The 22,890-nt window shown below is 39.3% G+C and overlaps 1 protein-coding gene across 5 annotated transcripts in view; it reads left to right on the top strand.

Moving 5' to 3' along the window:
- The window catches only part of LOC139452301 (TWiK family of potassium channels protein 18-like), an 86,802-nt gene that overhangs the window by 40,193 nt on the left and 23,719 nt on the right, over nucleotides 1-22,890 (top strand). The window contains exon 1 of one of the 5 annotated variants that reach the window (XM_071233727.1): nucleotides 6,130-6,262. The exons of 2 other annotated variants lie outside the window; for them this stretch is intronic. Coding sequence is in view for 1 of the 3 variants with exons in the window: in XM_071233724.1 (XP_071089825.1) it covers nucleotides 9,673-9,700 (28 nt within the window). In the remaining 2 variants the exon portion in view is untranslated. Of the gene's footprint in view, nucleotides 1-6,129; nucleotides 6,263-7,731; nucleotides 7,838-9,546; nucleotides 9,701-22,890 lie in introns of those variants that run through there. 2 more of the 5 variants (XM_071233726.1, XM_071233724.1) reach the window with 2 other exon arrangements.

The raw sequence follows: 22,890 nt of genomic DNA, 5'->3' as shown, positions 1-22,890 counted from the left end.
CCGGTTCGCCCAAAATGTTTCTTAGTTTGTCAGCACCATACTCGTGGTCGTGGTTTCACCGAAGCGGTAAACGTCTCAGACCTGCATCACTTCGGGCTTTCCTCCCACATCAAGCTGGCACGCCGTGATATAACTGGAATTGAGTTCAAAGCGGCGTTAAACCCAACTCACTCACTTACCCACCCTTACTGTATAAAAAGATTGCGCCGTGTAATGCTATTAGTATTAGTTATTCATGAATTAACAGAGACAATACAATAGCGTCTGACATTTGATTTGGTACAAGATGCCATCCCTTGTTTCGAAACAATATAGTTATCCAATATTAATATCTATGTTGTCTCGTTGTAAGTAATTTATTACGCTAAATGTACTCGGGGTCCTAGAACAACATCACTTAGAGTAACGTCCATCCTGGGAGCGACAGGGAAAGTGGAGATATGAATAATTTACTGCTGTCTCTTACTGCTAGACAAATAGTCGTGGCATGCCATTTTCGGCGTGTCATATGACATTTTGAGACAGACAATTCCTTGTTATAATAACGCATCGCAGTGCAGATTGAGATGGAGGGTAGTGGCTGTATACAATGTTTATCATAGTTTTGTCCTGGAATAGCTGAAACGGAGGTTTAGTTTTCAAAATGTTCGCTCATCGTGTGATCAAGCTGGAAACGAAGGTGGAAGGTATTTGTAAATGTTGTTATAATGTTGTTGTAATGTTGTTCTAGCCATGTTCAAATGTTGTATCCTTCCGTCTTGTCGGTATGATTCTTCTATTGACATGAAGCATAGTGCTATATCTTCATGCTGTATCAATGGCGCTGAACAATGTGTAACATAATACAGTAGAAATGTCACTACTCCGTCAAATTATGAGCGTTTAGAGCCTAATTAGTATACTACACATGGTTTGCATAAAGTTATAACTGTAAATATGTTTAGCATAGTCTAAAAATTGTAAACATGTTTAGCATAGTGTTACAACTGTCAACATGTTTAGCATAATGTTAAACCCGTAAACATGTTTAGCATAGTGTTACAACTGTCGCGCGTTTAGAATAATGTTAAACCCGTAAACATGTTTAGCATAGTGTTACAACTGTCAACATGTTTAGCATAATGTTAAACCCGTTAACATGTTTAACATAGTGTTACAACTGTCAACATGTTTAGCATAATGTTAAAACCGTAAACATGTTTAGGATAGTGTTACAACTGTCAACATGTTTAGCATAATGTTAAACCCGTAAACATGTTTAGCATAGTGTTACAACTGTCAACATGTTTAGCATAATGTTAAAACATTAAACATGTTTAGCATAATGTTAAAACAGTAAAAATGTTTAGCATAATGTTAATCAGTAAACATGTTTAGCATAGTGTTAAAACAGCAAACATGTTAAGCATAATATTAAAACAGTCAACATGTTTAGCATATTGTTAAAACAGTAAACATGTTTAGCATAATGTTAAAACAGTAAACATGTTAAGGATAGTGTTACAACTGTCAACATGTTTAGCATAATGTTAAACCCGTAAACATGTTTAGCATAATGTTAAAACCGTCAACATGGTAAGCATAATGTTAAAACAGTAAACATGTTATTAGCATAATATTAGAACAGTAAACATGTTTAGCATAATGTTAAAACCGTCAACATGTTAAGCATAATGTTAAAACAGTAAACATGTTTAGCATATTGTTAAAACAGTAAACATGTTTAGCATAATGTTAAAACAGTAAACATGTTTAGCATAATGTTAAAACAGTAAACATGTTATTAGCATAATATTAAAACAGTAAACATGTTTAGCATAATGTTGAAACCGTCAACATGTTAAGCATGTTAAAACAGTAAATATGCTTAGCATAGTTTTAAAACTGTACACATGTTATTAGCATAGTGTTAAACAGTAAACATGTTTAGCATAATGTTAAAACTGTACGCATGTTTAGCATAGTATCAAAACTGTACGCATGTTTAGCATAATGTGAAACTGTAAACCTGTTTAGGGTCAATACATGTTTAGAACCTAAACATGTCCACAAAAAAGCGAATAATACACTTTGTTTGCTTTCCTAAGCTACCCCCTTTCTCGAATCAACAGGATTTACGTAACTCTATTTAGCAGATCTACAGATGCAACAATGAATATCTTACGTGGCCATATAATCATATATTTTGATAACGACTTTTAGTCAAAATATCTTTACACCTTAAGTATTTGACTTTGTGAATATTTTTGGGTTTTACTTCGTTATGAAGTATACCACATTCATTAAGAATTATGGATAGTAGAGAAGTACATATTTCAACCGGCATTTTGTCATTTGGAAGCCCTTTGTGTTGAGGCGTGTCCTATTGTGATACTTCTATTGGTTGTTTGTGCTCTTTACTGTCGCAGAGCAACTATGCCAGGTAAACACTTTGACAAAATATTGTAATCTCTTCATTCGGAACGTGTTGAAATTATGAACATGTTTATATTTTAGACACAGATATAGAGATGTTTGGGATATATTAACGTTTTCTTTAAAAAACGCTTTAAAATTAGTGGAATTAGACAAGTAAAGTGTTTAAGTTTGTGTTTAAAATCTGAACACATTTTGACAGTGTGTATCATGTTGTCATGGATGTATATACGACACAATGCACTTATATAATGCACAATAATAAGTTCGTGGCTTCACAGCAGTTACATGGCCAGTCCTTCCTGTTGAACGCATTGTAGTTGCCGGTTTTAATATACATGTAGTTACAGACCTTCTGAAATGCGACTCGCCCTTCCGCCTCCTCCAAGTGTTTCATGTAATAACCTTGATCTGTGGGCTGGTACTTCAGCGCTTCCACTTCAGCGCTTCCACTATATAGAGGTTTAAAGGGTCTACCCTTTTCCTGCATATGTGATGTTCATCAAGGATTAAATATTCTTATGAGCAATGTTGATAAGTATTTCAATCATGGCTGCGTCTGTGAACACACATAGCCATATATGCATCAAGGCAAAGTTCTGTACATGGATGAACTGACTGAACATTTTGAATAGTTATGGTGAATTATATGGCTCAACAGATTGATCAATCTTTTAACTGCATTCAACAAGCCACTTATCAATACAGACCAATGCTACCTTTGATGCCGTTTTGATTCATATTGTTGTGATAGATAGGCATATCTCAAATATATTTCCCTAGGGTTTTCAACCTGTGGTGCATCTTCATGGGGAATGAAAAAAGACGGACATTTTAGGAAAAACATTGAAAGAACACTGAAACTTTTAGGCAGAATGAATATTTGAATAATGAATTTGTTTCAGATTCTAAAAATAGGTTTACAAAGTAGTTGTAGTCGACATATAGCCCAGTGTAACAACAGTACAGGCGACGATGCCTCTCACTCTTATGCTTGTCGTAAGAGGCGACTATGCTTGTCGTAAGAGGCGACTATGCTTGTCGTGAGAGGCGACTATGCTTGTCGTAAGAGGCGACTATGTTGTCGTAAGAGGCGACCATGCTTGTCGTGAGAGGCGACTATGCTTGCCGTAAGAGGTGACTATGCTTGTCGTAAGAGGCAACTATGCTTGTCGTAAGAGGCGACTATGCTTGTCGTTAGAGGCGACTATGCTTGCCGTAAGAGGCGATTTATGCTTTTCTTGAGAGGCGACTGTGCTTGCCGTAAGAGGCGACTAACGGGATCGGGTGGTCAGGCTCTCTGACTTGTTTGATGCATGTCATCTTATCCCAATTGCGTATATAGATGCTCATGATCTTAATCACTGGATTGTCTGGTCCAGATTCAACTATTTAGAGACCGCCATCATATTGCTGGAATATTGCTGCGTGCGGCGTTAAAGAAAAAACAAACAGACAAACAAATAAGATTGATCACAGAAAATTTCAACTGAATGATTATAATAACCAGCTTTATGTTTGTAGAAGGGATATGTTACAACGGGTTTTACGTAATGCGGTTTCCATGTTTCCGCCATGATCACCAATGAGTCACGTATCAATAATGGATGCATTTCATCATGAAAAAAACCCATAACAAATGGAATGTGACATGGACATAAATCAGACTTAGCCTAATCATCATTGTGCCATCTTTCCTACTGTCGTCAGGTTTTACGTCACGCCATTCGGTTACATTTACATACATATTGGCCTCCTGTTCTGTCACACAAGGTGAATTGAACAACTTAATTACACATAAAACATAATATGCTTTGTGAGGAGAACTTGATGTTGCATATGTTAAATATGCAATTTCGAATTTCGTCTGTTGTGTACGTTGTTGTGTATGATTTGTTTTCAGTCCTTGGTTGCAATCAATGCCACGTTATTACTTTTCTGAACAGACTCAGTCTTGTCAACCATCAATGACTCCTGTACTTATAACGTGCAAGGCTTTGAATATTTCAAATATTTACTTTTGTTGTGTGTGATGATGTTTGTGGTTCCTGGAATTTAAATCATGTCTCATTTTGCTAAATCTGTTTTATACATTGATTTGGGGTGTTCGATGTTGGGTATATTATGATGAAACAGGTTACCTTTTGGTTCTGCGAATGATTTGCGAGTGCCCAGATAGGCCGAATTGTTTCAGTTACCGAAAACAGCTATTACCGTTCAGACGTAGGAGATGCTTCATTTAACACGGTGTCCAGAGTCAAGGAGGTATAGAGTAAAACCCTGTTAATCCGGTACTGTTCCAAGTGAATCGTCCGGTTTAACGAATATCAGGATAACTTTGACAAATGATGATTGGTATATATATGTTTATTTATAGATGTTTATGTCACAGTCAACATTATTCTAGCTAAGTCATGTGACGGTGTTGATAATTGAGTCCGGACCACTCAAGATACCCAGTGGTTGATAGCATGATCAACGTTTTACGTCATACGATAACACACTTAGTCGAGTGAATGAATATGGTTTTAGGCCGCTTTTAGCAATATTCCAGCAACATCACGGCGGGGGACACCAGAAATGGGCTTCACACATTGTACCCATGTCGGGAATCGAACCCGGGTCTTCGGCGTGAGGAGCGAACGTTTTAACCACTAGGCTACCCGACCGCCGCTCGTCAGCATGATGATGGTTGAGTAGCCTTGTGGTTAAGGCGTTTGCTTGATATGTTGAAGATCCGGTTCGATTCCATACGTATTGGTCAATAGCCGTTAATGACGTAGGTTATAAACTTTTACCACTATTGGTGCGGACAGACCAAGCTAGTCCAGTACCTGAGTCCCCTTTTAAGTCGGGTCTCCGACAAACTCGGGTACAGTTACATAATCTGATCCATTTGTTTCTTCTGATAAAGGGGTGGTGGGATCGCCTAGTGGTTATAGTGGTCTCTCGTCACGTCGAATGCCCCTGGGTTCGATTCCCAACATAGGTACAATGTGTGTAATATTTATTTCTGGTGTCCCCGTCGCGATATTGTTGGAATATTGCTGAAGGGGGCGTGAAACCAGACTCACTCACTCACTTTGATCTTGTTCTCTCATTACTGTAGACATTGATTAAAAGTATAAACACTATAAATACGATTACACTTACAGTTTATTAAAGTAGTAAAAGAGTGATATTAAATATATAAAGCAGTAAATCAAAATGCTTAAAAGAATGAGAATTGAATGGTCACCACGTTACTCCACTGCGATCGTAAATACAAATTAATACACAGAATACAAATTAGTTAAACACAATAACCAAAACCATATTACGGACAGTAACATCATCCATCGCTTATATCATCCACGTTCCATTGTAATTTATTATACTAATCTAAGGCATTAAATGCCCTTACCCAAAAGACGTGTCTGCAACGATCGTGTGGCCAGGGCTGTACGACAATGTATTTAATTAACCAAGTAAATACATTGACCTCCTCAAGTGTCAGAGTAACCTTGCTCCAAGGTTGTACTTTATTATAAGTCGATGGGTGTGTTGTCATTATATCATTATTATAGTCTAGATAAGCGGAGAGTAAAGGACGTCAGTCTTACATAGGGACAACTTGTTCTTATTACTTATATAAACTAGAAAATATGATTTAAACTAATCATCTTTGCCTTAGAGACTTGTGCAAGTCTAGTGTCACAGTCGTGAATAGATCACAGCGTTCCTTGTATGAAGTCGTATGTCGCTGTGCTGTCTGTGCTAAACATTCATGCTCCGCCTGTCTGAGCCGAAGAGGAAATTACTCGCCTGCAATATGCCGCATTCACGATGTAATTGACACCGAGTCAAGGTATTTACAATATTGTTATTCTTTGGTAAGAACATCTGCTTTGAATATGTGTGAATACAAGAGGTTATGAAGGGGAACAGGAGTAGATATTCTATTACTTGTGTTATTACATCTGATTGTAATGTATACGTTGTGTACAACACGGTGCCATATTGGCAACACGTGTTGGAATATTCGTGTGAAGGTACGGATCTCTAAGTAAACGAAGGATGTAAGTTTGTTGACCACATACGACGATGTTTGTTGCAATATGATTGTATTCACTTGAATGACGAATCCCAGCGATGATTTAATTACTGTTCATTACAAAATTACCACGGCCACGAACGTAAGGATGCTTGTCTTGAACATAATATATATGAGGTGAATGAAATGGGGTTTAATGTCGCCTCCAAGATTATTGCACTTATATAGCGACGTGCATGTACGTGTGTATGTGTGTGGATGCTTGTACTAGTCCGGACTGATGCCGATATATAATGCTAGCACACTGAGATACCATGCCGCAGTTTAACATGAATACCCCACTCAGACACAACATACTGACTCCGAGCCGACCAGTCCTTGTTTTAGCCCCTTAATGCCGAGCGCAAGACAGGATAACAACAATGACCATCTTTTAACGTCTTTTGGTATGACGCGGCAGGGGATCGAACCCCCGACCTTCCGCTCTACCACTAGACCACGGAGGCGGTCATACTATATATGACATCCATCAATCAAGTTTATTCTAAAAACCAAAACACTGGTACATAAGTATATCCATATACAATTTATACACAATGTATCTCAAGATGGTAGATTTATGCAAATTGTTCTGTTTGATTTGTTCAATTTTACTTTTACATTAGTACAAGAATTCTGGCCAAATCTCTTAAGTCCATAACGTGACAAATTGATTAATTTGCACATTTGAAACACATTTGACGAGACAGTAAATATGTGAGGAATCAGGTTGACTGTCTGGCTGCCCATGGCTGGTTCGAATTTCATGGTCGTGTCGATTAATTTTGTAGCGATGCCCGTAGGTTTCCAAAAATCGCAAAATGTCAAGGATTCCCTGACTCTTGGCTATAAGATAGATAAGATATTGCAGAAAGCATTCCATTTATTGCAGAAAGCATTCCATTACGGAACAGATGCAATCTTTTAAACAAAACATTATGATACACACACACACACACACACACACACACACACACACACACACACACACACACATATATATATATATATACTATACACTCATACGATACACACACACACACATACATAAATACACACACATACATACATAACACACACACACACACACACACACACACACACACACACACACACACACACACACATACATACATACATACATACATACATACATACATACATAGTACCAAGTGGCACTAGGAGAATCATGTACAACGTCACTTCCTCTGTCCCAAACCGTCGACAGAACGTAATACAGGAGAGTCAGGAATTACAGTATATAAAGAGACCGCGCACATGTCAATCACAGTAACGGCACATTACCTACCTCGGTAATTACAGTCACGCATATTGCCACAGCGCTGTACGGTAAGTTGTGTACTGCTAAACTATTGTTCCTGTTTACTGTTGAAAACGTTATGCAGACATACAGTGTAAAAAGTCCCATGTCACTGCATATTTATGTGTGTACAGAGTAGAACTATGCCAGTGTTGTGTACATTGTATTGATCTATATTGTTATTAATGTATGTATGTATGTTTATAATATATGATTTAAACATAACATCGTTGTCAACTCTTCTAACGGGACATGCAAATTCATCCCTTGGATTTACAATGAAACCTCGATGGTTCTGTACCGCTGGTTTGGACGGACTTTGGACAGACATTACTTCTTAAGCGTCTTCATATATAGAAGAACACAACTCTATGATTCGTTAATCCGGATAATTGTTAAACTGGGCAAAATCACGGGAACGACCACTGTCCGTATTAACAGGTTGTTGCTGTATATTTATATTTATATTTAACTTTAAATTGCAAAAAAATGTAAATCACCTTAAAATTCATCGTGACTTGAGTTAAATGTTTTATTGATACTTGAAAACTCTTAATTATTTATTTGCAAAATGCATGCATACCTTTAGCCGTATTCATGATGAGTGCGTATGGTTCTACGCCGCTTTTAGCACTATTCCAGCAATATCACGGCGGGGTATACCAGAAATTGGCTTTACACATTTTACCCATGTGGGGAATCGAACCCGGGTCTTCAGCGTGACGAGCAAACGCTTTAACCACTACTTATTTAACCCCACCGCCCCTTTTGACGATGGGCACACTCGGTTTGTGACTGTTTATAGAATACATACTCCGTATGTATTATTGTTCTATTTTGAAAGAGTAGACTGCCACAGTGCTAACTGAATGGATAGCATGTGTTCCCTTCTAGAACACATAACAAGTGCAGCTATTTGCGGAAATACCTACATCAAAGGAACAGTTAGATGAATAAACCATGCGTTTTTTCAATAGCTAACCTTGTAACATACAGCCCATTCCGATTCCGTTCTCACGTTACCATTACAACGATTGCTTGTTAAATAAGTCACTAGTGACGAGTCACGTTCACGGCTGGGAATATTCCCCATCAGGAGTTATCACAAAGTGAGCTTTAAAGGATTGAAATATCGATTCAACTCAATTTCCCCACTCTGTCACACTGACGAAACGCTGCTCAGGGGTATAGGGAAATATGGTACGGAAACCCGCGTATGGAAAACACATAGTAGACGAGCCCCTGATTTACTGTCAGTGACGAAGGGTTATTCACAGTTCCTAGAATAGCAACACACGCCGGCGATAGGAAGGATGAGGAGGTCTGTATAGGATGCACACGTTTGGCCACGGGCGTTTCTTTTTCTCAAAAAGTAAAATAGGTTCTGATTTCAATCTCCAAATCTGAATATTTAACCTGACCGAGAAACGTCAAACCAGCTGTTCCGTGCACAGCTGCGTTCGAAACATTTCAATGATAGGAATTGCTCAGATTCTTAAACACCGATCGTACTAATCATCATGGTTCTGTACAAGGTTCAAACTGCAGTGATTGACGACCTTGTTGTCAGGTATCAATCGACAGATACGAAGTAGTCAGCTGTCGATACTATATGAAATATATATTATTCATTGTGGTTGGAGCTTCAACAAAAACAGTGTGCCTTCATCCGAGACGCTCTCTCAGTGTGTCAGTTTAAGCTGCAGAGGCTGCAGTGTCAGATGAGGATGGTTTGCTGTGTACCGTGTTGGCAGAGCCTATCGATTGGGTTCTTGGGACCAAGTCTGCTGTATCACTCCTTGGACAGGGGTAATCACAGTGGACCTGTACTCGCTGTTTGGGTTTTACCACAGGAGCTGACACCATGAGGGACTACATAATTATTGATAACGGTAGGTTGATATTAACATTCTTCGTCCTCAGTACATTATTCATAGTGAGGATGATGATAAAAATGATTCAGATACATGGCACAGGTTGATGTGAGTATGCAGTATATATTTTAGATACCAATTATTGGAACACAAATGAGGACGCCGAGTTTGGAAATCTTGGCCTTAACTTGGGTTCATCAAACCTCATTGTATTGATTTTAGTACAAACTATGGTTCCTGAATACAAGGAACAGTTTCAGTAACAGCCATTGTACTAGTAACTGTACATGTCTACTATGACGATACTATACCTCAGACACATATATATCCAAACAACCAGTCCTGGTATAATCATCTACCACTGACTGTCGGTACCGTACAGGTGGAATTCCTGGAAACGATTGTCTGGTATGCCTTCACAGAATAAATACCGTATCAGCATTACAGCTCTTAATATCGTATATAGAACACCATTTCAAACACCGAGGTCAGCTGGTCAGATGTTTCAAGCTATCGCCTTTGACATAGCCTCCCGATATGTTAAAGATACAACGAAAACACGTGTCCCCTTGTGGCAAAATCCCGTGTTGTCATGCTATATGTTTGCCAAACATACCAATATCAAACCTGTTGTGAACATGTATGGTAGAAATTCAAGCGATATAGAGCATAGCGTGTTAATAAATCTTGTATAACATGCCCTTAACACCGAGGAACAAATATTGATTTTTAAAGCAAACTGTAATAGAATTTAAAAGATAACTTAAATGTGTTGTCACAGTGTTATATCAGTTGCTGCATGAAGCCAGACTCTTTCTAGTTAATGTGACGAGCCACCACAGATACTTGTTGAGAGGGGAAGCAATTATTCATGAAAGGGAGATATGAAGGTGTATGCATGGGCACTCTGATGGTGTATTGGGAGGAGCACAAGAGATAAACTCATTGAACGTTAAGAAAAGTCGTAACGAGAATACGTCTCATGATATCAATGAAGCATAAAGTAAACGGTAAATATAACGCCGCGTTATGCGTCACGGTACGTAGCTCTACACTGTAGCATCTATCAGGAAGCGTATACTGATGTGGCAGAAAATAGACACACCTAGACGATAAGTGCAGGAACTATATGAACCAGAATATGCCATTAGCAATAACCGCTTGTGGTATCGAGAAGACAGACACGAGTCTATCGCAACAAGCACGTGTTCCCAATTTCTTCACAAGGCGGTAGTGTTCCAGAAGTACCCTGGCTCATACACTCCGTCTGTTAGCCCCGCGGCTCCCGGCTCCCGTCGTTTAGTGTGTTGACATGTACAGGCAAATGAGGCATGGCTCATAACGTTGAGGAAATTGATTATACCATTCACAAGCGGTGATCTTTTTATGGAGGTGTTCTGTATTTGACAGGTCTGTCAGACTGTATGCTGAAACCACGAGCATCCTATAGTACAATCAGTATTAAAGAATTTCTTCTCGTTGATTTTTGAAATATACAATTTATAAACATAGACTTTATGAGGAAAATATAACTTAATCAATTATTAACGACTTAACTGGAATGGCATGGTATTGTCCGTCAATACAGCTTTGATCTTTCAAGACTTGCTATTTACTGAGGTACACACACCAACCGGTATTACATTTTTTTCCTTCATAATATCTTTGAAACAAAACTACTTTCATGACTTTATACAAATTTTGTTAGATTATTAGATTTACTCAGTATGCCTTTAATGGAAGTGTATTTATATAGTAATCTGTAAAACGCCATAGCGATGTCATTTATAATCTGAAGTGAACGTTCCCAGCTTAGCAAGGTTTGGGCTGACAAGTTGAGATATGAGAGAGTATCAGTCATACTCTGTGTTTTCATATGTTTTCACTTAACTTAGATTTAAACGGGACATACTCAATGTATTATTCTCTTTCCATATGCTGAGACCGCCTCCGTGGTCTAGCGGTAGAACGTCCGCCCGGAGAGCGGAAGGTCCGGGGTTCTGTTCCCGGCCACGTCATTCCAAAAAACGTTAAAAGATTATACTTGTTGTTACCTGTTGTTGTCTGGCGCTCGGCATTAAGGGGCTAAAACAAGGACTGGTCGGCTTGGTGTCAGTATACTGTGTCTGAGTGGGGTATTCATGTTAAACTGCGGCATGGTATCTCAGTGAACTAACACTATAAATCGGCATCAGTCGGGACTAGTACAAGCAGCCACACACACACACGTGCATGAATGTCGCTATATAAGTGCAATAATCTTGGACGCGACGTTAAACCCCATTTCACCTCACCTCACCTTCCATATGCTGACGTAAAATGCAACGAAATTGATAGCTGCTTTACAATGCGGATCCCCCGTATCGATGCTGCATTCTGCAAAAGAACAAACGAATTATTATAAACGTGACAATGATAAATCATTTTAGTTTATATGTATATTAAAACACATACGACTTATTATGCTTAAATAATTTTACCTACTTGACAGTAAATACTGCTGATGTTAATGATATAAATTTGCTACTTACTTCGTACAAATAAACATTATTTTACTTTTTAAAATGTATTGAAAATGTTCACAGATACACAACACAAAAAATGGTGACATACTGATTTTTAGTTAACCATTCACATCATTTTTATCACTATTTTTGCCACTTTCGCTCCATAAAAATCTGTTTCGGTGAATATTAAAACTGATTTTACTGTAGCATTGTCGTTTTAAATCCAGCGCTGAATTATATATTTTCTAAAGAACAAAACGTTTTTGTCTAGTTCTCTGTCGTTTCATGTGACTATTGTACGGATATATCAGCTAAACAATGACTTTGATTGGTCTTCATCTCGTAGGAGGTGCCTGTATCAGACACTAGGAATAAGTTACATGATAAATATATCCCCTGTCAATCTTCTATCACCACAACCTCCACAATCACCACACAGAGAGTGAGTGAGTGAGCTTGATTTTACGCCGCTTTTAGCAACATTCAACCAGAAATGGGTTTCACACATTGTACCCTTATCGGGAATCGAACCCGGGTCTTCTGCGTGACGAGCGAACGCTTTAACCATTAGGCTACCCGACCGCCCCAGAGAGAGAGAAAGAGAGGAGAGTGAGGGAGAGTGGGAGAGGAAAAGAGAGAGGGGGAGAGAGAGACAGAGAGAGGGGAGAGAGAGACAGAGAGTGAGAGAAAGAGACAGAGGGAGAGAGAGAGGGAGAGAGAGACAGAGAGGGAGAGAAAGAGACAGAGGGAGAGAGACAGAGAGAGGGAGAGAGACAGAGTGAGGGGAGAGAGAGACAGAGAGGTGGGAGAAAGAGAGAGAGAGAGAGAGTACCTCCTTACAATACCAGTCTGTTGGCCCGCAAACACAGCACTTCCCTCCGTACAGTTATAACCAACACCTACTACACTTCAACTCAATCTCCATCACCGTCAGTGTGGTGTTATCACGCAAGCAATGTCTGACGCCAGTCTCAAGACGTTTGCCATCCCCCGGGGGTATTGATCTACATCGGACAGACACATCCCACCAATAAGAAGTTATACAAGATGTGCTCGTGTTTGTAATTCCATTGCATGATTAAAGTAACTTGAGATGTCTTGTATGTCGCTCGTTATATGACAAGTGCTGCACATTTCTATTGCCCCATTCTAGTTAGTCATAGTTCGGGTAATTGAAAATATTTGAATAATTAAATAAAAGCGACCAAACCCTTTAAATAATCTTTAGGAATCTCTAGTAAAAGCAGAGTCCATTTTACGATTCCAACTATATCACAAACGTGTGTTTATGAAAATCACTATCAAATAGAATCATACTAACAATAGGATCCATATTTTATTAATATAGGGACATTCAATCTTTTCCCATCACCAGTCAAAGGTCGAAATGCGTCTGGTCGATGGTTGCCGCCAAACGTAATTTCAATTTTCGTTAGAAAAAGTTCTCAGCAACCTATGCTGGTCGTAAGAGGCGACGAAATGGATGAGGTTGTTAGGTTCGGTGACCTTGTTGATTACGTGTCATCGGTGCTCACAATATCAATCACTGGGTTGCCTGGTCCAGACTCGATTATTTACAGACCACCGTCATATAGCTTGAATATTGCAGAGCGGCGTTAAACAACAAACAAATTTAAACAACTGTCGTTTTCGAAAATTGAAATCTTAACTCCTGATGAGGAACTCATGCTGCGACCGATATAGCCTTGCTCCAAGGCTGTACTGAAAGAAAAATCCATGGATGTGTAGTAATTCTATACTCCTGATAGACAAGTCTAGATATGTGGACAGTCAAGTCTCTTATAGGGACAACGTGTTATTATTTACATAATCTAGAAATTATGACAACAAATATTTATTGCCTTAGAGACTTGTGCAAGTCTAAGACCGACAAACAACGGTTACGGTATAGCTACATCAAAGTCTATGTACAGCCGTAGATGTAGGTCGTTAAGTCTAGGACTGTGATAACACATGCACTTGTGACTTCCGTTTGGTTTCATAATGTGAAAATTCTGCATGGTGATATGACGCCAGTTCATAAAATCGTGCCCGATCTTGATCTACTTTGGAAACTTTGATAACGCGTGATCTGTTTGGTGTCTGACCTTGTTTTGCCTGGATCAGATTTTATAACCCTCGTTTCCGAAACTGGTATCTAATGTAAGGTCGTGTAGTACTCTCTATGTATTAATCACCCGTTTAAAATAACGCATTTTAACTAACTGTATAATAATATTATAATTATTAAATTTAATTATAAATTGTGTAATATCTCGCTGGTTATATTATGTGCGTTTATCGTTGTAACGAACATTATACCTTAAGGACAGTTATGTATATTAGTAATCTGTATGAATGTACATAGGATTAATAAAACAACTTTCTAAATGTTTCTATGTTGTAAATATTGGCTTATTGTGGTAGAAACTGACGTTATTACTGTCGCTGCTCATACGCCGCTGTATAAGCGCAATAATCTTGAACGCGACCAATTCCACCTGATCTCATGAACCAAGCAACGTAAAGACTGGACCTATGAATACTAAGTACTTGAAGCAATTAGAGGCAAGAAAACACCCGAGAATGATCCCCCGTGGTTTATACAGCAGACAAAACATTATCACTTGAGACGTGACGTTCACAACTCGTGGCGTTGCACACTCTCTGCAAATATAAGCTGCCTTGAAAAGAGAATTATAAATCTTTCTGACATGTTCCCGTACTGAACACAAGGTCGTCCATAAATATCTTTTTTCCATCGATGACCTGACAGTGCTGATTACGAAGAACGGTGTTTTCAAAACCGATGCACTGATAACGTTCAGCTGTATTGACTAAAGAAATGTTAATTTATGACTCTTAATATAACACCAGTTTTCTCCCCTTATACCGGGGTCAAGGATGCCTCGCTGTGTACACGCCAATTCGTCACCACTCGCCCCTTTCCGTAACCTGAAGAAGACTCGTTCCCCCTATCGATGAATGTTATTTGCGAAAATACGACAAACCAATCAGAATGCGCGTATGATTTCAAGTTCTTCGTCAAAGAATCCCTCAGATATTATTTTTGATTTTACACATGTCTTGCATTTTAAAATATACCAAAGACACAGTTAAATGTGTTCAATCATACGGTGCAATTCCGCATGTCCAGATGTGCTTTAAATTGCATCTGAAATATATATAATATATGGGGAAATACATATGAACAATTCGCAACGAGTTGACAATTGTTTTAGGTATGCCCGTTTGCGCTAAGACGGAAACGGTCGCAAAATGGCCATGAGAGGGGCATGAGTCGCTATTCGGCTTGTCCCGGAATAACACGAGTTGGTCACGAATGTGTACACGCCGAAATTCCTTGTACCCCCTGTGCCATGAGCTGTTAGGATCCGGCGTTGATGGGTTCGAATCCCAGATTCGTCGGCACAATAGGTGTGCTTATCGTTTCACTGAAATGCTAAAATTCTACCACATGCTTTACCTTGGATTCCGTCTAGCTGACTCGACGTTTGATACTGAATTACTTCTCAAAGCGGCTGTAGAAAAACTCACTTTGCACTGAATACTTGATTGTTCAGATTGTGTGAAATATAATTAGAGTCATTTTTTTTTTTAAAATAATGTGTCTTTGTACACACAATCAGAATCAGAACTACAGCTGATTAAACACAATAATATCTAGCATTTATACATTAGTAACATCGCGCTAAAACGCTCGGCTCCAAATTAAAATATGACGTGTCTAGTTTACAGTAAGACACCTCGACACAGCAGTTGGTTCTAATTGTTTCACTCTTCATCACTCGTTCAATGATGAATCAGAACATCACGCGGAGCGTTGCGTGCATGGTAGGTCTATCTTGTTCCTCTTATCTCTGAGTTCCCAGAGCACTGTAATCTTGTGTGCAGTCCTGTGACAAGGTAATTGTTTTAATTACATTAAAGCAGTTGGTAGGGAGGTTGTTTATTCATGCCCCGCTGCTCGGAGCAACAACCCCAATAACTAAATTCCAGTCAAATTCGCTGGCACTATTTGTCTGGCACTTTTGTTTCGCATGTTTCAACTTTCATCCATGTTTTCTTATCCACAGCAAAAGTATCCTAAAAGTTTCCATCTTTAAACTGCACACACATACATTCTTCTGTCTTGACGTTCTTGACCGCCTCCGTGGTCTAATGGTAGAGCGTCCGCCCGGAGAGCGGAAGGTCGGGGTTCGATCCCCGGCCGCGTCATACCAAAACATCTAAAAGTTGGTACTTGTTGTTACCCTGCCTGGCGCTCGGCATTAAGGGGCTAAAACAAGGACTGATCAACTCGGATCAGTATTCTCTGTCTGAGTTGTGTATTTTTATGTTAAACTACGGCATGGTATCTCAGTGGGCTATCATTATAAATCGGTCCGGACTCGTACAAGCAGCCACACACACGTGCAGGCACGTTGCTATATAAGTGCAACAATCTTGGACGCGAATTTGAACACCATTTAACCGCACCCCACCTTGACGTTCTTGGGCCAACACGTAGTTGTTGTTTTCCCGACCTGTGATATTCCCGAATGGATTGCTTGTCAAAGTCGAGCCATCATGTTGGCTGATGTTGGCGAGCACGGCGCGGTTGTCCATTACAAAGACATCGCTTGGTAAATTAAAGATGCGTTTCGTTCTTCTGTTTCGCACTTAAACACAAATGTCTTTTTCAATTAACACGAAGACATGATACTTTTATGGACAACAACTTCTTTATTATCTGTAAAAGATTTATGTCTCCATGTTCCCCCAATTTCTATATTCCAATCAATGAAATGTTAGTTAGCAATGGTTCTGGCCAGTCTTTGCTTCGTGGTGTGTGGAACTTGGGAGGTGACTGAGGTTTTTGTTTAACTCCTCTCTTGGCGGTTGTATCACATCCTGCCAGCTTGATGTGGAAGGTGTGATGCAAATCTTAGATGTTTACCACCTTTATGATGCCCACGAGCACGGTGCTGACAAACCAAGAGACGACAACACGACGAATCTGATATTCGAATCCATGATCATAGGATTCTGGCAACCCTGTACGTCGAATTTTGTCGCCCTCAGCAGACAACACACTGTAAAAATGTGTTTACATCCTAAACACAAACACGTACATTGCCCCATAATTTTGAAATGTTTTGTGATTAACATGTGTAGGATAATGTATTTCACAGTTAAACGTGCCCCATTGGAAATTCATTGAAGTTAATTTAAAAAGGGCTCCTTTGTGCTCTTTTAGCGTTTATTGGGGAAACAGAAATCTGTATGTGTGTGTGTGAGTGTGGGGGGGTGGGGGGGGGGGTGGGGGGGGGGGATAAAAGCTATTTTAGCAGTATAAATGGATTAATTAGGGGTGTGTAATGCGAAGCAGTTAAGGGTCTATCGTAGTATTTGAGATAAATGTACTTTTATTGTCAGTTTCCTGTGTGGAAGAAATACTATTAGTCATACAACAACACATTTCTGTACACATCGATTTTCAAACCTCGGCGGGATATGACCTTGTGACCTTATATGTGTCCTTCACCTTATCACCTTCGCGAAGGAAACTGTCGTCGTAACACGTGTCAATAATCCTAGTTACCATTAGCCGAGCTTAAGTTATTTGTTTACTGTTATGTTAGTATTGTACCGAGTTCGTTATAAGTCCGTCGCTCGTCACGCCGAAAACCCGGGTTCAATTCCAGACATGGGCACAATGTGTGAAGCCCATTTGTGGTGTCCCCCGCCGTGATATTGCTGGGATATTGCCAAAAGCGGCGTAAAACCATACTCACTCACTCACTATAAGTCCTAGTGCTATGTGTGGCATGTAAGAGCCTCTGACGTGCACTTCTAATATGAATATATATTATACATCTTATCCATATTTGATGTATTGCCTAATGATATGCACTTTATTTCAACATGTTTAAACGTGTTTAAATTCTAAATATGTTTAAACATTAAACATGTTTAAATTCTAAACATGTCTATTTTTTAATCACTTTTAAACGTGTTTAATTTTACTGAAGAACATTCACATTTTGCAGTAGAATGTTGTTCACTGTAACTGTCGAGTCGATGGTTGGGTAGTGCATTTCTTTGTTTCGTTCACGAGGATGCATCGCAGCGAGGATGTCAGTGAAACTCTCTGACTTTTTCAATGCATCACAAACATTCCGGTTTCAAGATTAAAGTGTCTAAATGCTCGTATGTGTTCGTGCAAGGCAATTCCCAAGGGTTTCCACAGGAATCTGGAAGTAGGCCATCCGTTTTTACTTCATTAGAAGAATACAATCTCGTGAAAAACGTATGGACGTCAAATGTGTCGTTGATAAGGATATGAACGCCGTCGGTAATTTAGCGGTCATGTGGCCGACCTATCGTCCAATGGAAAGGCCGTATATCGTGTAAACGTCACAAAGTAATGCGCAAAATATTTCGCTTTTAAACAAATATAATGCTGATTTCATGTGGATTATGGTCAGTTAGGGTTGTTTATTTTTAGCATCTAGACTGGTTTGATTAATGCAAATGCAGACATTCCAAAGTCAGGGAATATATTTCGCTTTTTAAAAAAATAAAATGCTGATTTTATGTAGAATACGGTCAGTTAGGTTTGTCTATTTTCAGCATCTAGACTTGTTTGGATAATGTAAATGCTGATATTCCAAAGTCATGTAATATATTTCCTTTTGATACAAAATATAATGCTGATTTCATGTGGAATATGGCTAGTTAGGTTTGTCTAGATTCAGCATCTAGACTTGATAAATTTGAATGCAGATATTCCGCTGTTACGTTGGGCTCAGTGAAACGACGTGGTGAAGATGAAATACCGTTCTATGAGGCGTTAAACAAACCATTATCTTATAGTGCTCGAAGTAGGTACGTGATACCTTTGATGGTGTACCTCAGCTTAGGGGGTAGATCGCTGTCAGCCTCGACCACCCGGTATCATTATTCTGACGTATGATTCATCTTCATTCTAACTGCTATTATTGGCGTTTAGTCACATGTCTTCAAATGTCTAATTCCATGTGTAATATCATACTTATCTATCACAAATATCATCCCAGCGGACCATTTATGGTCCATCGTTTACTGTTACTGTTTTCATTTCGACATCTGCCAGAAAGACATTCTCAACGTAGAAGAGCTCTGAAATGCTCTTAAGAACGACCGGCATCTGCCATTTCAACAGGTCAATCGTAGGTCAGGACTCCCTTGTTTGGAACGGCGATTGCTTGGCAGATGGTGACGCATTGGTAGTTAAACATATCGCTGTAACATATTCTAGAAACACGTGTATCATAATACTTGTGGTCAAGTCTAGTAATAAAACCAAGAGCACTGTTACACTGACGGTCAATAAGGAAGAACACCGCACACAACAGTATTGCCGAGGGAGAATACTAACAGCGTATTATTTATACATCCTTATCAAGTCACTAAATCCATGTAAGATGGGTTTAGTATTATTTGTTTTATGAACAGCTGAAGGATGTTTTATTCCAAATGGCATGCTTGTGATTTTGAAACTGGTATACTGCTTGGGGATTTCTATCCTGACGATGGATAAACTGTAGTTTATGTTATTAAAACACTAACTAGGATTCCTTGGGGTAAGACCGCCTCCGTGGTCTAGTGGTAGAGCGTCCGCCCTGAGAGCGGAAGGTCCGGGGTTCGATCCCCGGCCGCGTCATACCAAAAGACGTTAAAAGATAGTACTTGTTGTTACCCTGTCTGGCGCTCGGCATTAAGGGGCTAAAACAAGGACTGGTCGGCTCGGAGTCTGTACTGTGTGTACTGTGTACTGTGTCTGAGCGGGGTATTCATGTTAAACTGCGGCATGGTATCTCAGTGAGCTAGCACTATAAATCGGTCATCAGCCCGGACTAGTACAAGCAGCCACACAAACACATACACGTACATGCACGTCGCTATATAAGTGCAATAATCTTGGACGCGACGTTAAACCCAATTTCACCTCACCTCACCTTGGGGTTAAGTGATTTTGTACCCTGTCTGTTTATATATAACGATGACAGCTTCGAGTTATCATTGAAACATATTAACAAGCTGAGTACAGTGAAACCCTGTTATCCCGGAAACCTCATCTACCGGACAATTCAATTCAGAACGTGTGCATATGCCCAGAGAACACTGTAAACGAGTGTGAATACTGCAATCTGATTGGTTTAAACCGTAGTTACTGGAAGTCGAATCCCAGAAATCGTCACTGCGGATGCATATATTTTTGACAAGTATCATATCCCAAATTTAAGAAAGCCGGAGTTCCACATGGCAACAAGAGCCCCATAATTTCTTTTGGTAAATACTTTAATCCGAAAGACATCTTTTAGTTGAGTTTTCTGGGCCTTCTGCGTGTTCCGCTGTCTATGAATCCAAAGACGTCATTTATTGTATCATGACGTCATAGTAGCCTAGTGTGACCTTATGTACGTGTTACAACTGTTTAAGTGCACGTAGAAAAAGTACGCCGGTTCTTGTTTACAAACAGTAATGGTTTATCTATTAATACTTTAACATACTTGTGCATGTCAAATTATAGAACACAAGCGGTGCGTGTCAGTTTGAAGCTCCAAACGTTGGGCTTTCTTGTTTGATAAAGATCAACTGTGTCTATTTCAAGTCGTGTGTGCCTCTGCGCGTCCATCTTACAAATGATTAAGAAGATTCTACTCAACTTCAAAGAATCATTCGCATTTGTGTCGAGAAGGGAACATGAATTATGCATCACCATTGTCATGCTACGTCAAACTTCGTATGTGTCAGCACTTTCATGAAGCCACTCCACATAAATACATAATGTTGTTACACCGCGTCTCAAGCAGAAAAAATGGGAGATGCTGAATGCGTTGCAGCAAGCACGGGCGTCTTCACTATTAATTAAATCTTTAACATGCAATTTACTAAAGGCAGAAAAATTTGTCTGTCTGAACACGGAATGAACGTCATGAACCAATCACGTCCTTTAAATAAACACGTGGCCCCAGCAGCCAATGGCTGCCTTTTGATGGGGACGTAATATATCCAAGCTCGATGACTTGTGGATTTTATGTCATGTTGCCCAGCAGGTTGGGACGATGTTTTGAGGTGACTGGATGGATCAAGCACAAAGCGATCTTAGTGCTACGATGACGATATGAACGTCACGAACCCATTACGTCCTTTAAATAAACACGTGGCCCCAGCAGCCAATGGCTGCCTTTTTATGGCGACGTAATATTTCAGGTGTCCAAGCTCGATGACTTGTGGATTTCATGTCATGTAGCAGGTTGGGACAATGTTTTAAGCACAAAGCGATCTTAGTGCTAAGATGACGGTAACTCCCATCCTTTAACATAGACACGATAGTCTTAGGGCTAAGTGGCCTCTGGTGTCCAAGCTCGTCGACTTTGTGGATTGCGTGTCGTGTAGCTCAGGAGGTTGGGACGATGCTCATACAGTATCAATAACTGGATTGTCTGGCCCAGATGCGATTATTTAAAGGCCGCCGTCATAAAACTGGAGTATTGTCCTGGAGTGTAACAACCAACAAACAAAATCTTAATACTTCCAAATGTAGATCTTTAGACATAAAGTTGCATTACGTGTAACTTGTTTTGTCTTATGTAGGATCCGGTTTGTGTGAGTGGTGGGGGATAGGGTGCGTATGGTTGTGAGTGTTTTGAAAAGTATATGTGAAGTGTTTCTTAACATGACCATTACTTGGAAAGATAATATTTCTATTTGGAAGAAAAAGAATTCCAGTTTTGGATAGCTTGAACACTTTTAGCAAGGAAACCTTTTACATCCATTGTGCCGATCACTGACTGGTTTGGCAAAAATATAGAGCATAATTTATGCAGATTATTCTCTTGTTGCAGCGTTACATAAAATATTTACTATCGTGTAAATCTTTGATGCTTCTCATTTGCGAAATACATTATCCACGAATGAGACAAGACAAATATTATTATCCTATTTGTTAAGATAACACGGTGGCCGAGTCGTGTAAAGCGGCGCGATTCGTTATGCAGAGTTGCGACCCTTAGACGTGACAGGACCTCATCACGATCATGCTATTGAAAATCAGATTCGCACTAATAAAAGCACCACACCATAGCCCATTTTCCTAACCAGCAAATCGGCTTGTCCAAGAATGATTTGAGTGGTCACGGATGGGCCAGATATGGTGAAGTTATGTTTAACTATTGAAATCTCTTACTCTAGGTTTCACACGAAATTCATTGAAATCAAAGTCCATAAATCACAAGAAAATTGACAACAATAATTCTGTCATTACATTAGACTAACACGTAGTCAACAAAACATGGCTTTGAAAAAATAAAAATATTTTTTTCGAAAGAACGTTAATTTCTTCTTCTGCTGTTTCATATCTGAAATCAAGCAAACTAGACTTGGGCAGTTTGATCTAGACTTGCCTTGGCTTTTAGTAAAAATAAATACCTAAAAAATATAAATTCCACAGTCATGGTGCAGTACTTTCATTACAATAAATATCATATATAAATGGGGGAGGGTTAAATTAATATAATGCCTTGGTAGGTTGAGGTCAGATATGGTTTAACGTCCGTCCAAGATTATTGCACTTACATAACGACGTACATGTACGTGTGTGTGGCTGCTTGTACTAGTTCGGACTAATGCCGACTTTATAGAGCTAGCCCA

The sequence above is a fragment of the Haliotis cracherodii genome, unplaced genomic scaffold (assembly GCF_022045235.1).
Source record: "Haliotis cracherodii isolate W230 unplaced genomic scaffold, xgHalCrac1.p SCAF_9, whole genome shotgun sequence".
NCBI classification, from domain to species: Eukaryota; Metazoa; Mollusca; class Gastropoda; order Lepetellida; family Haliotidae; genus Haliotis; species Haliotis cracherodii.
This window is presented reverse-complemented; position numbering and strand designations above follow the sequence as displayed.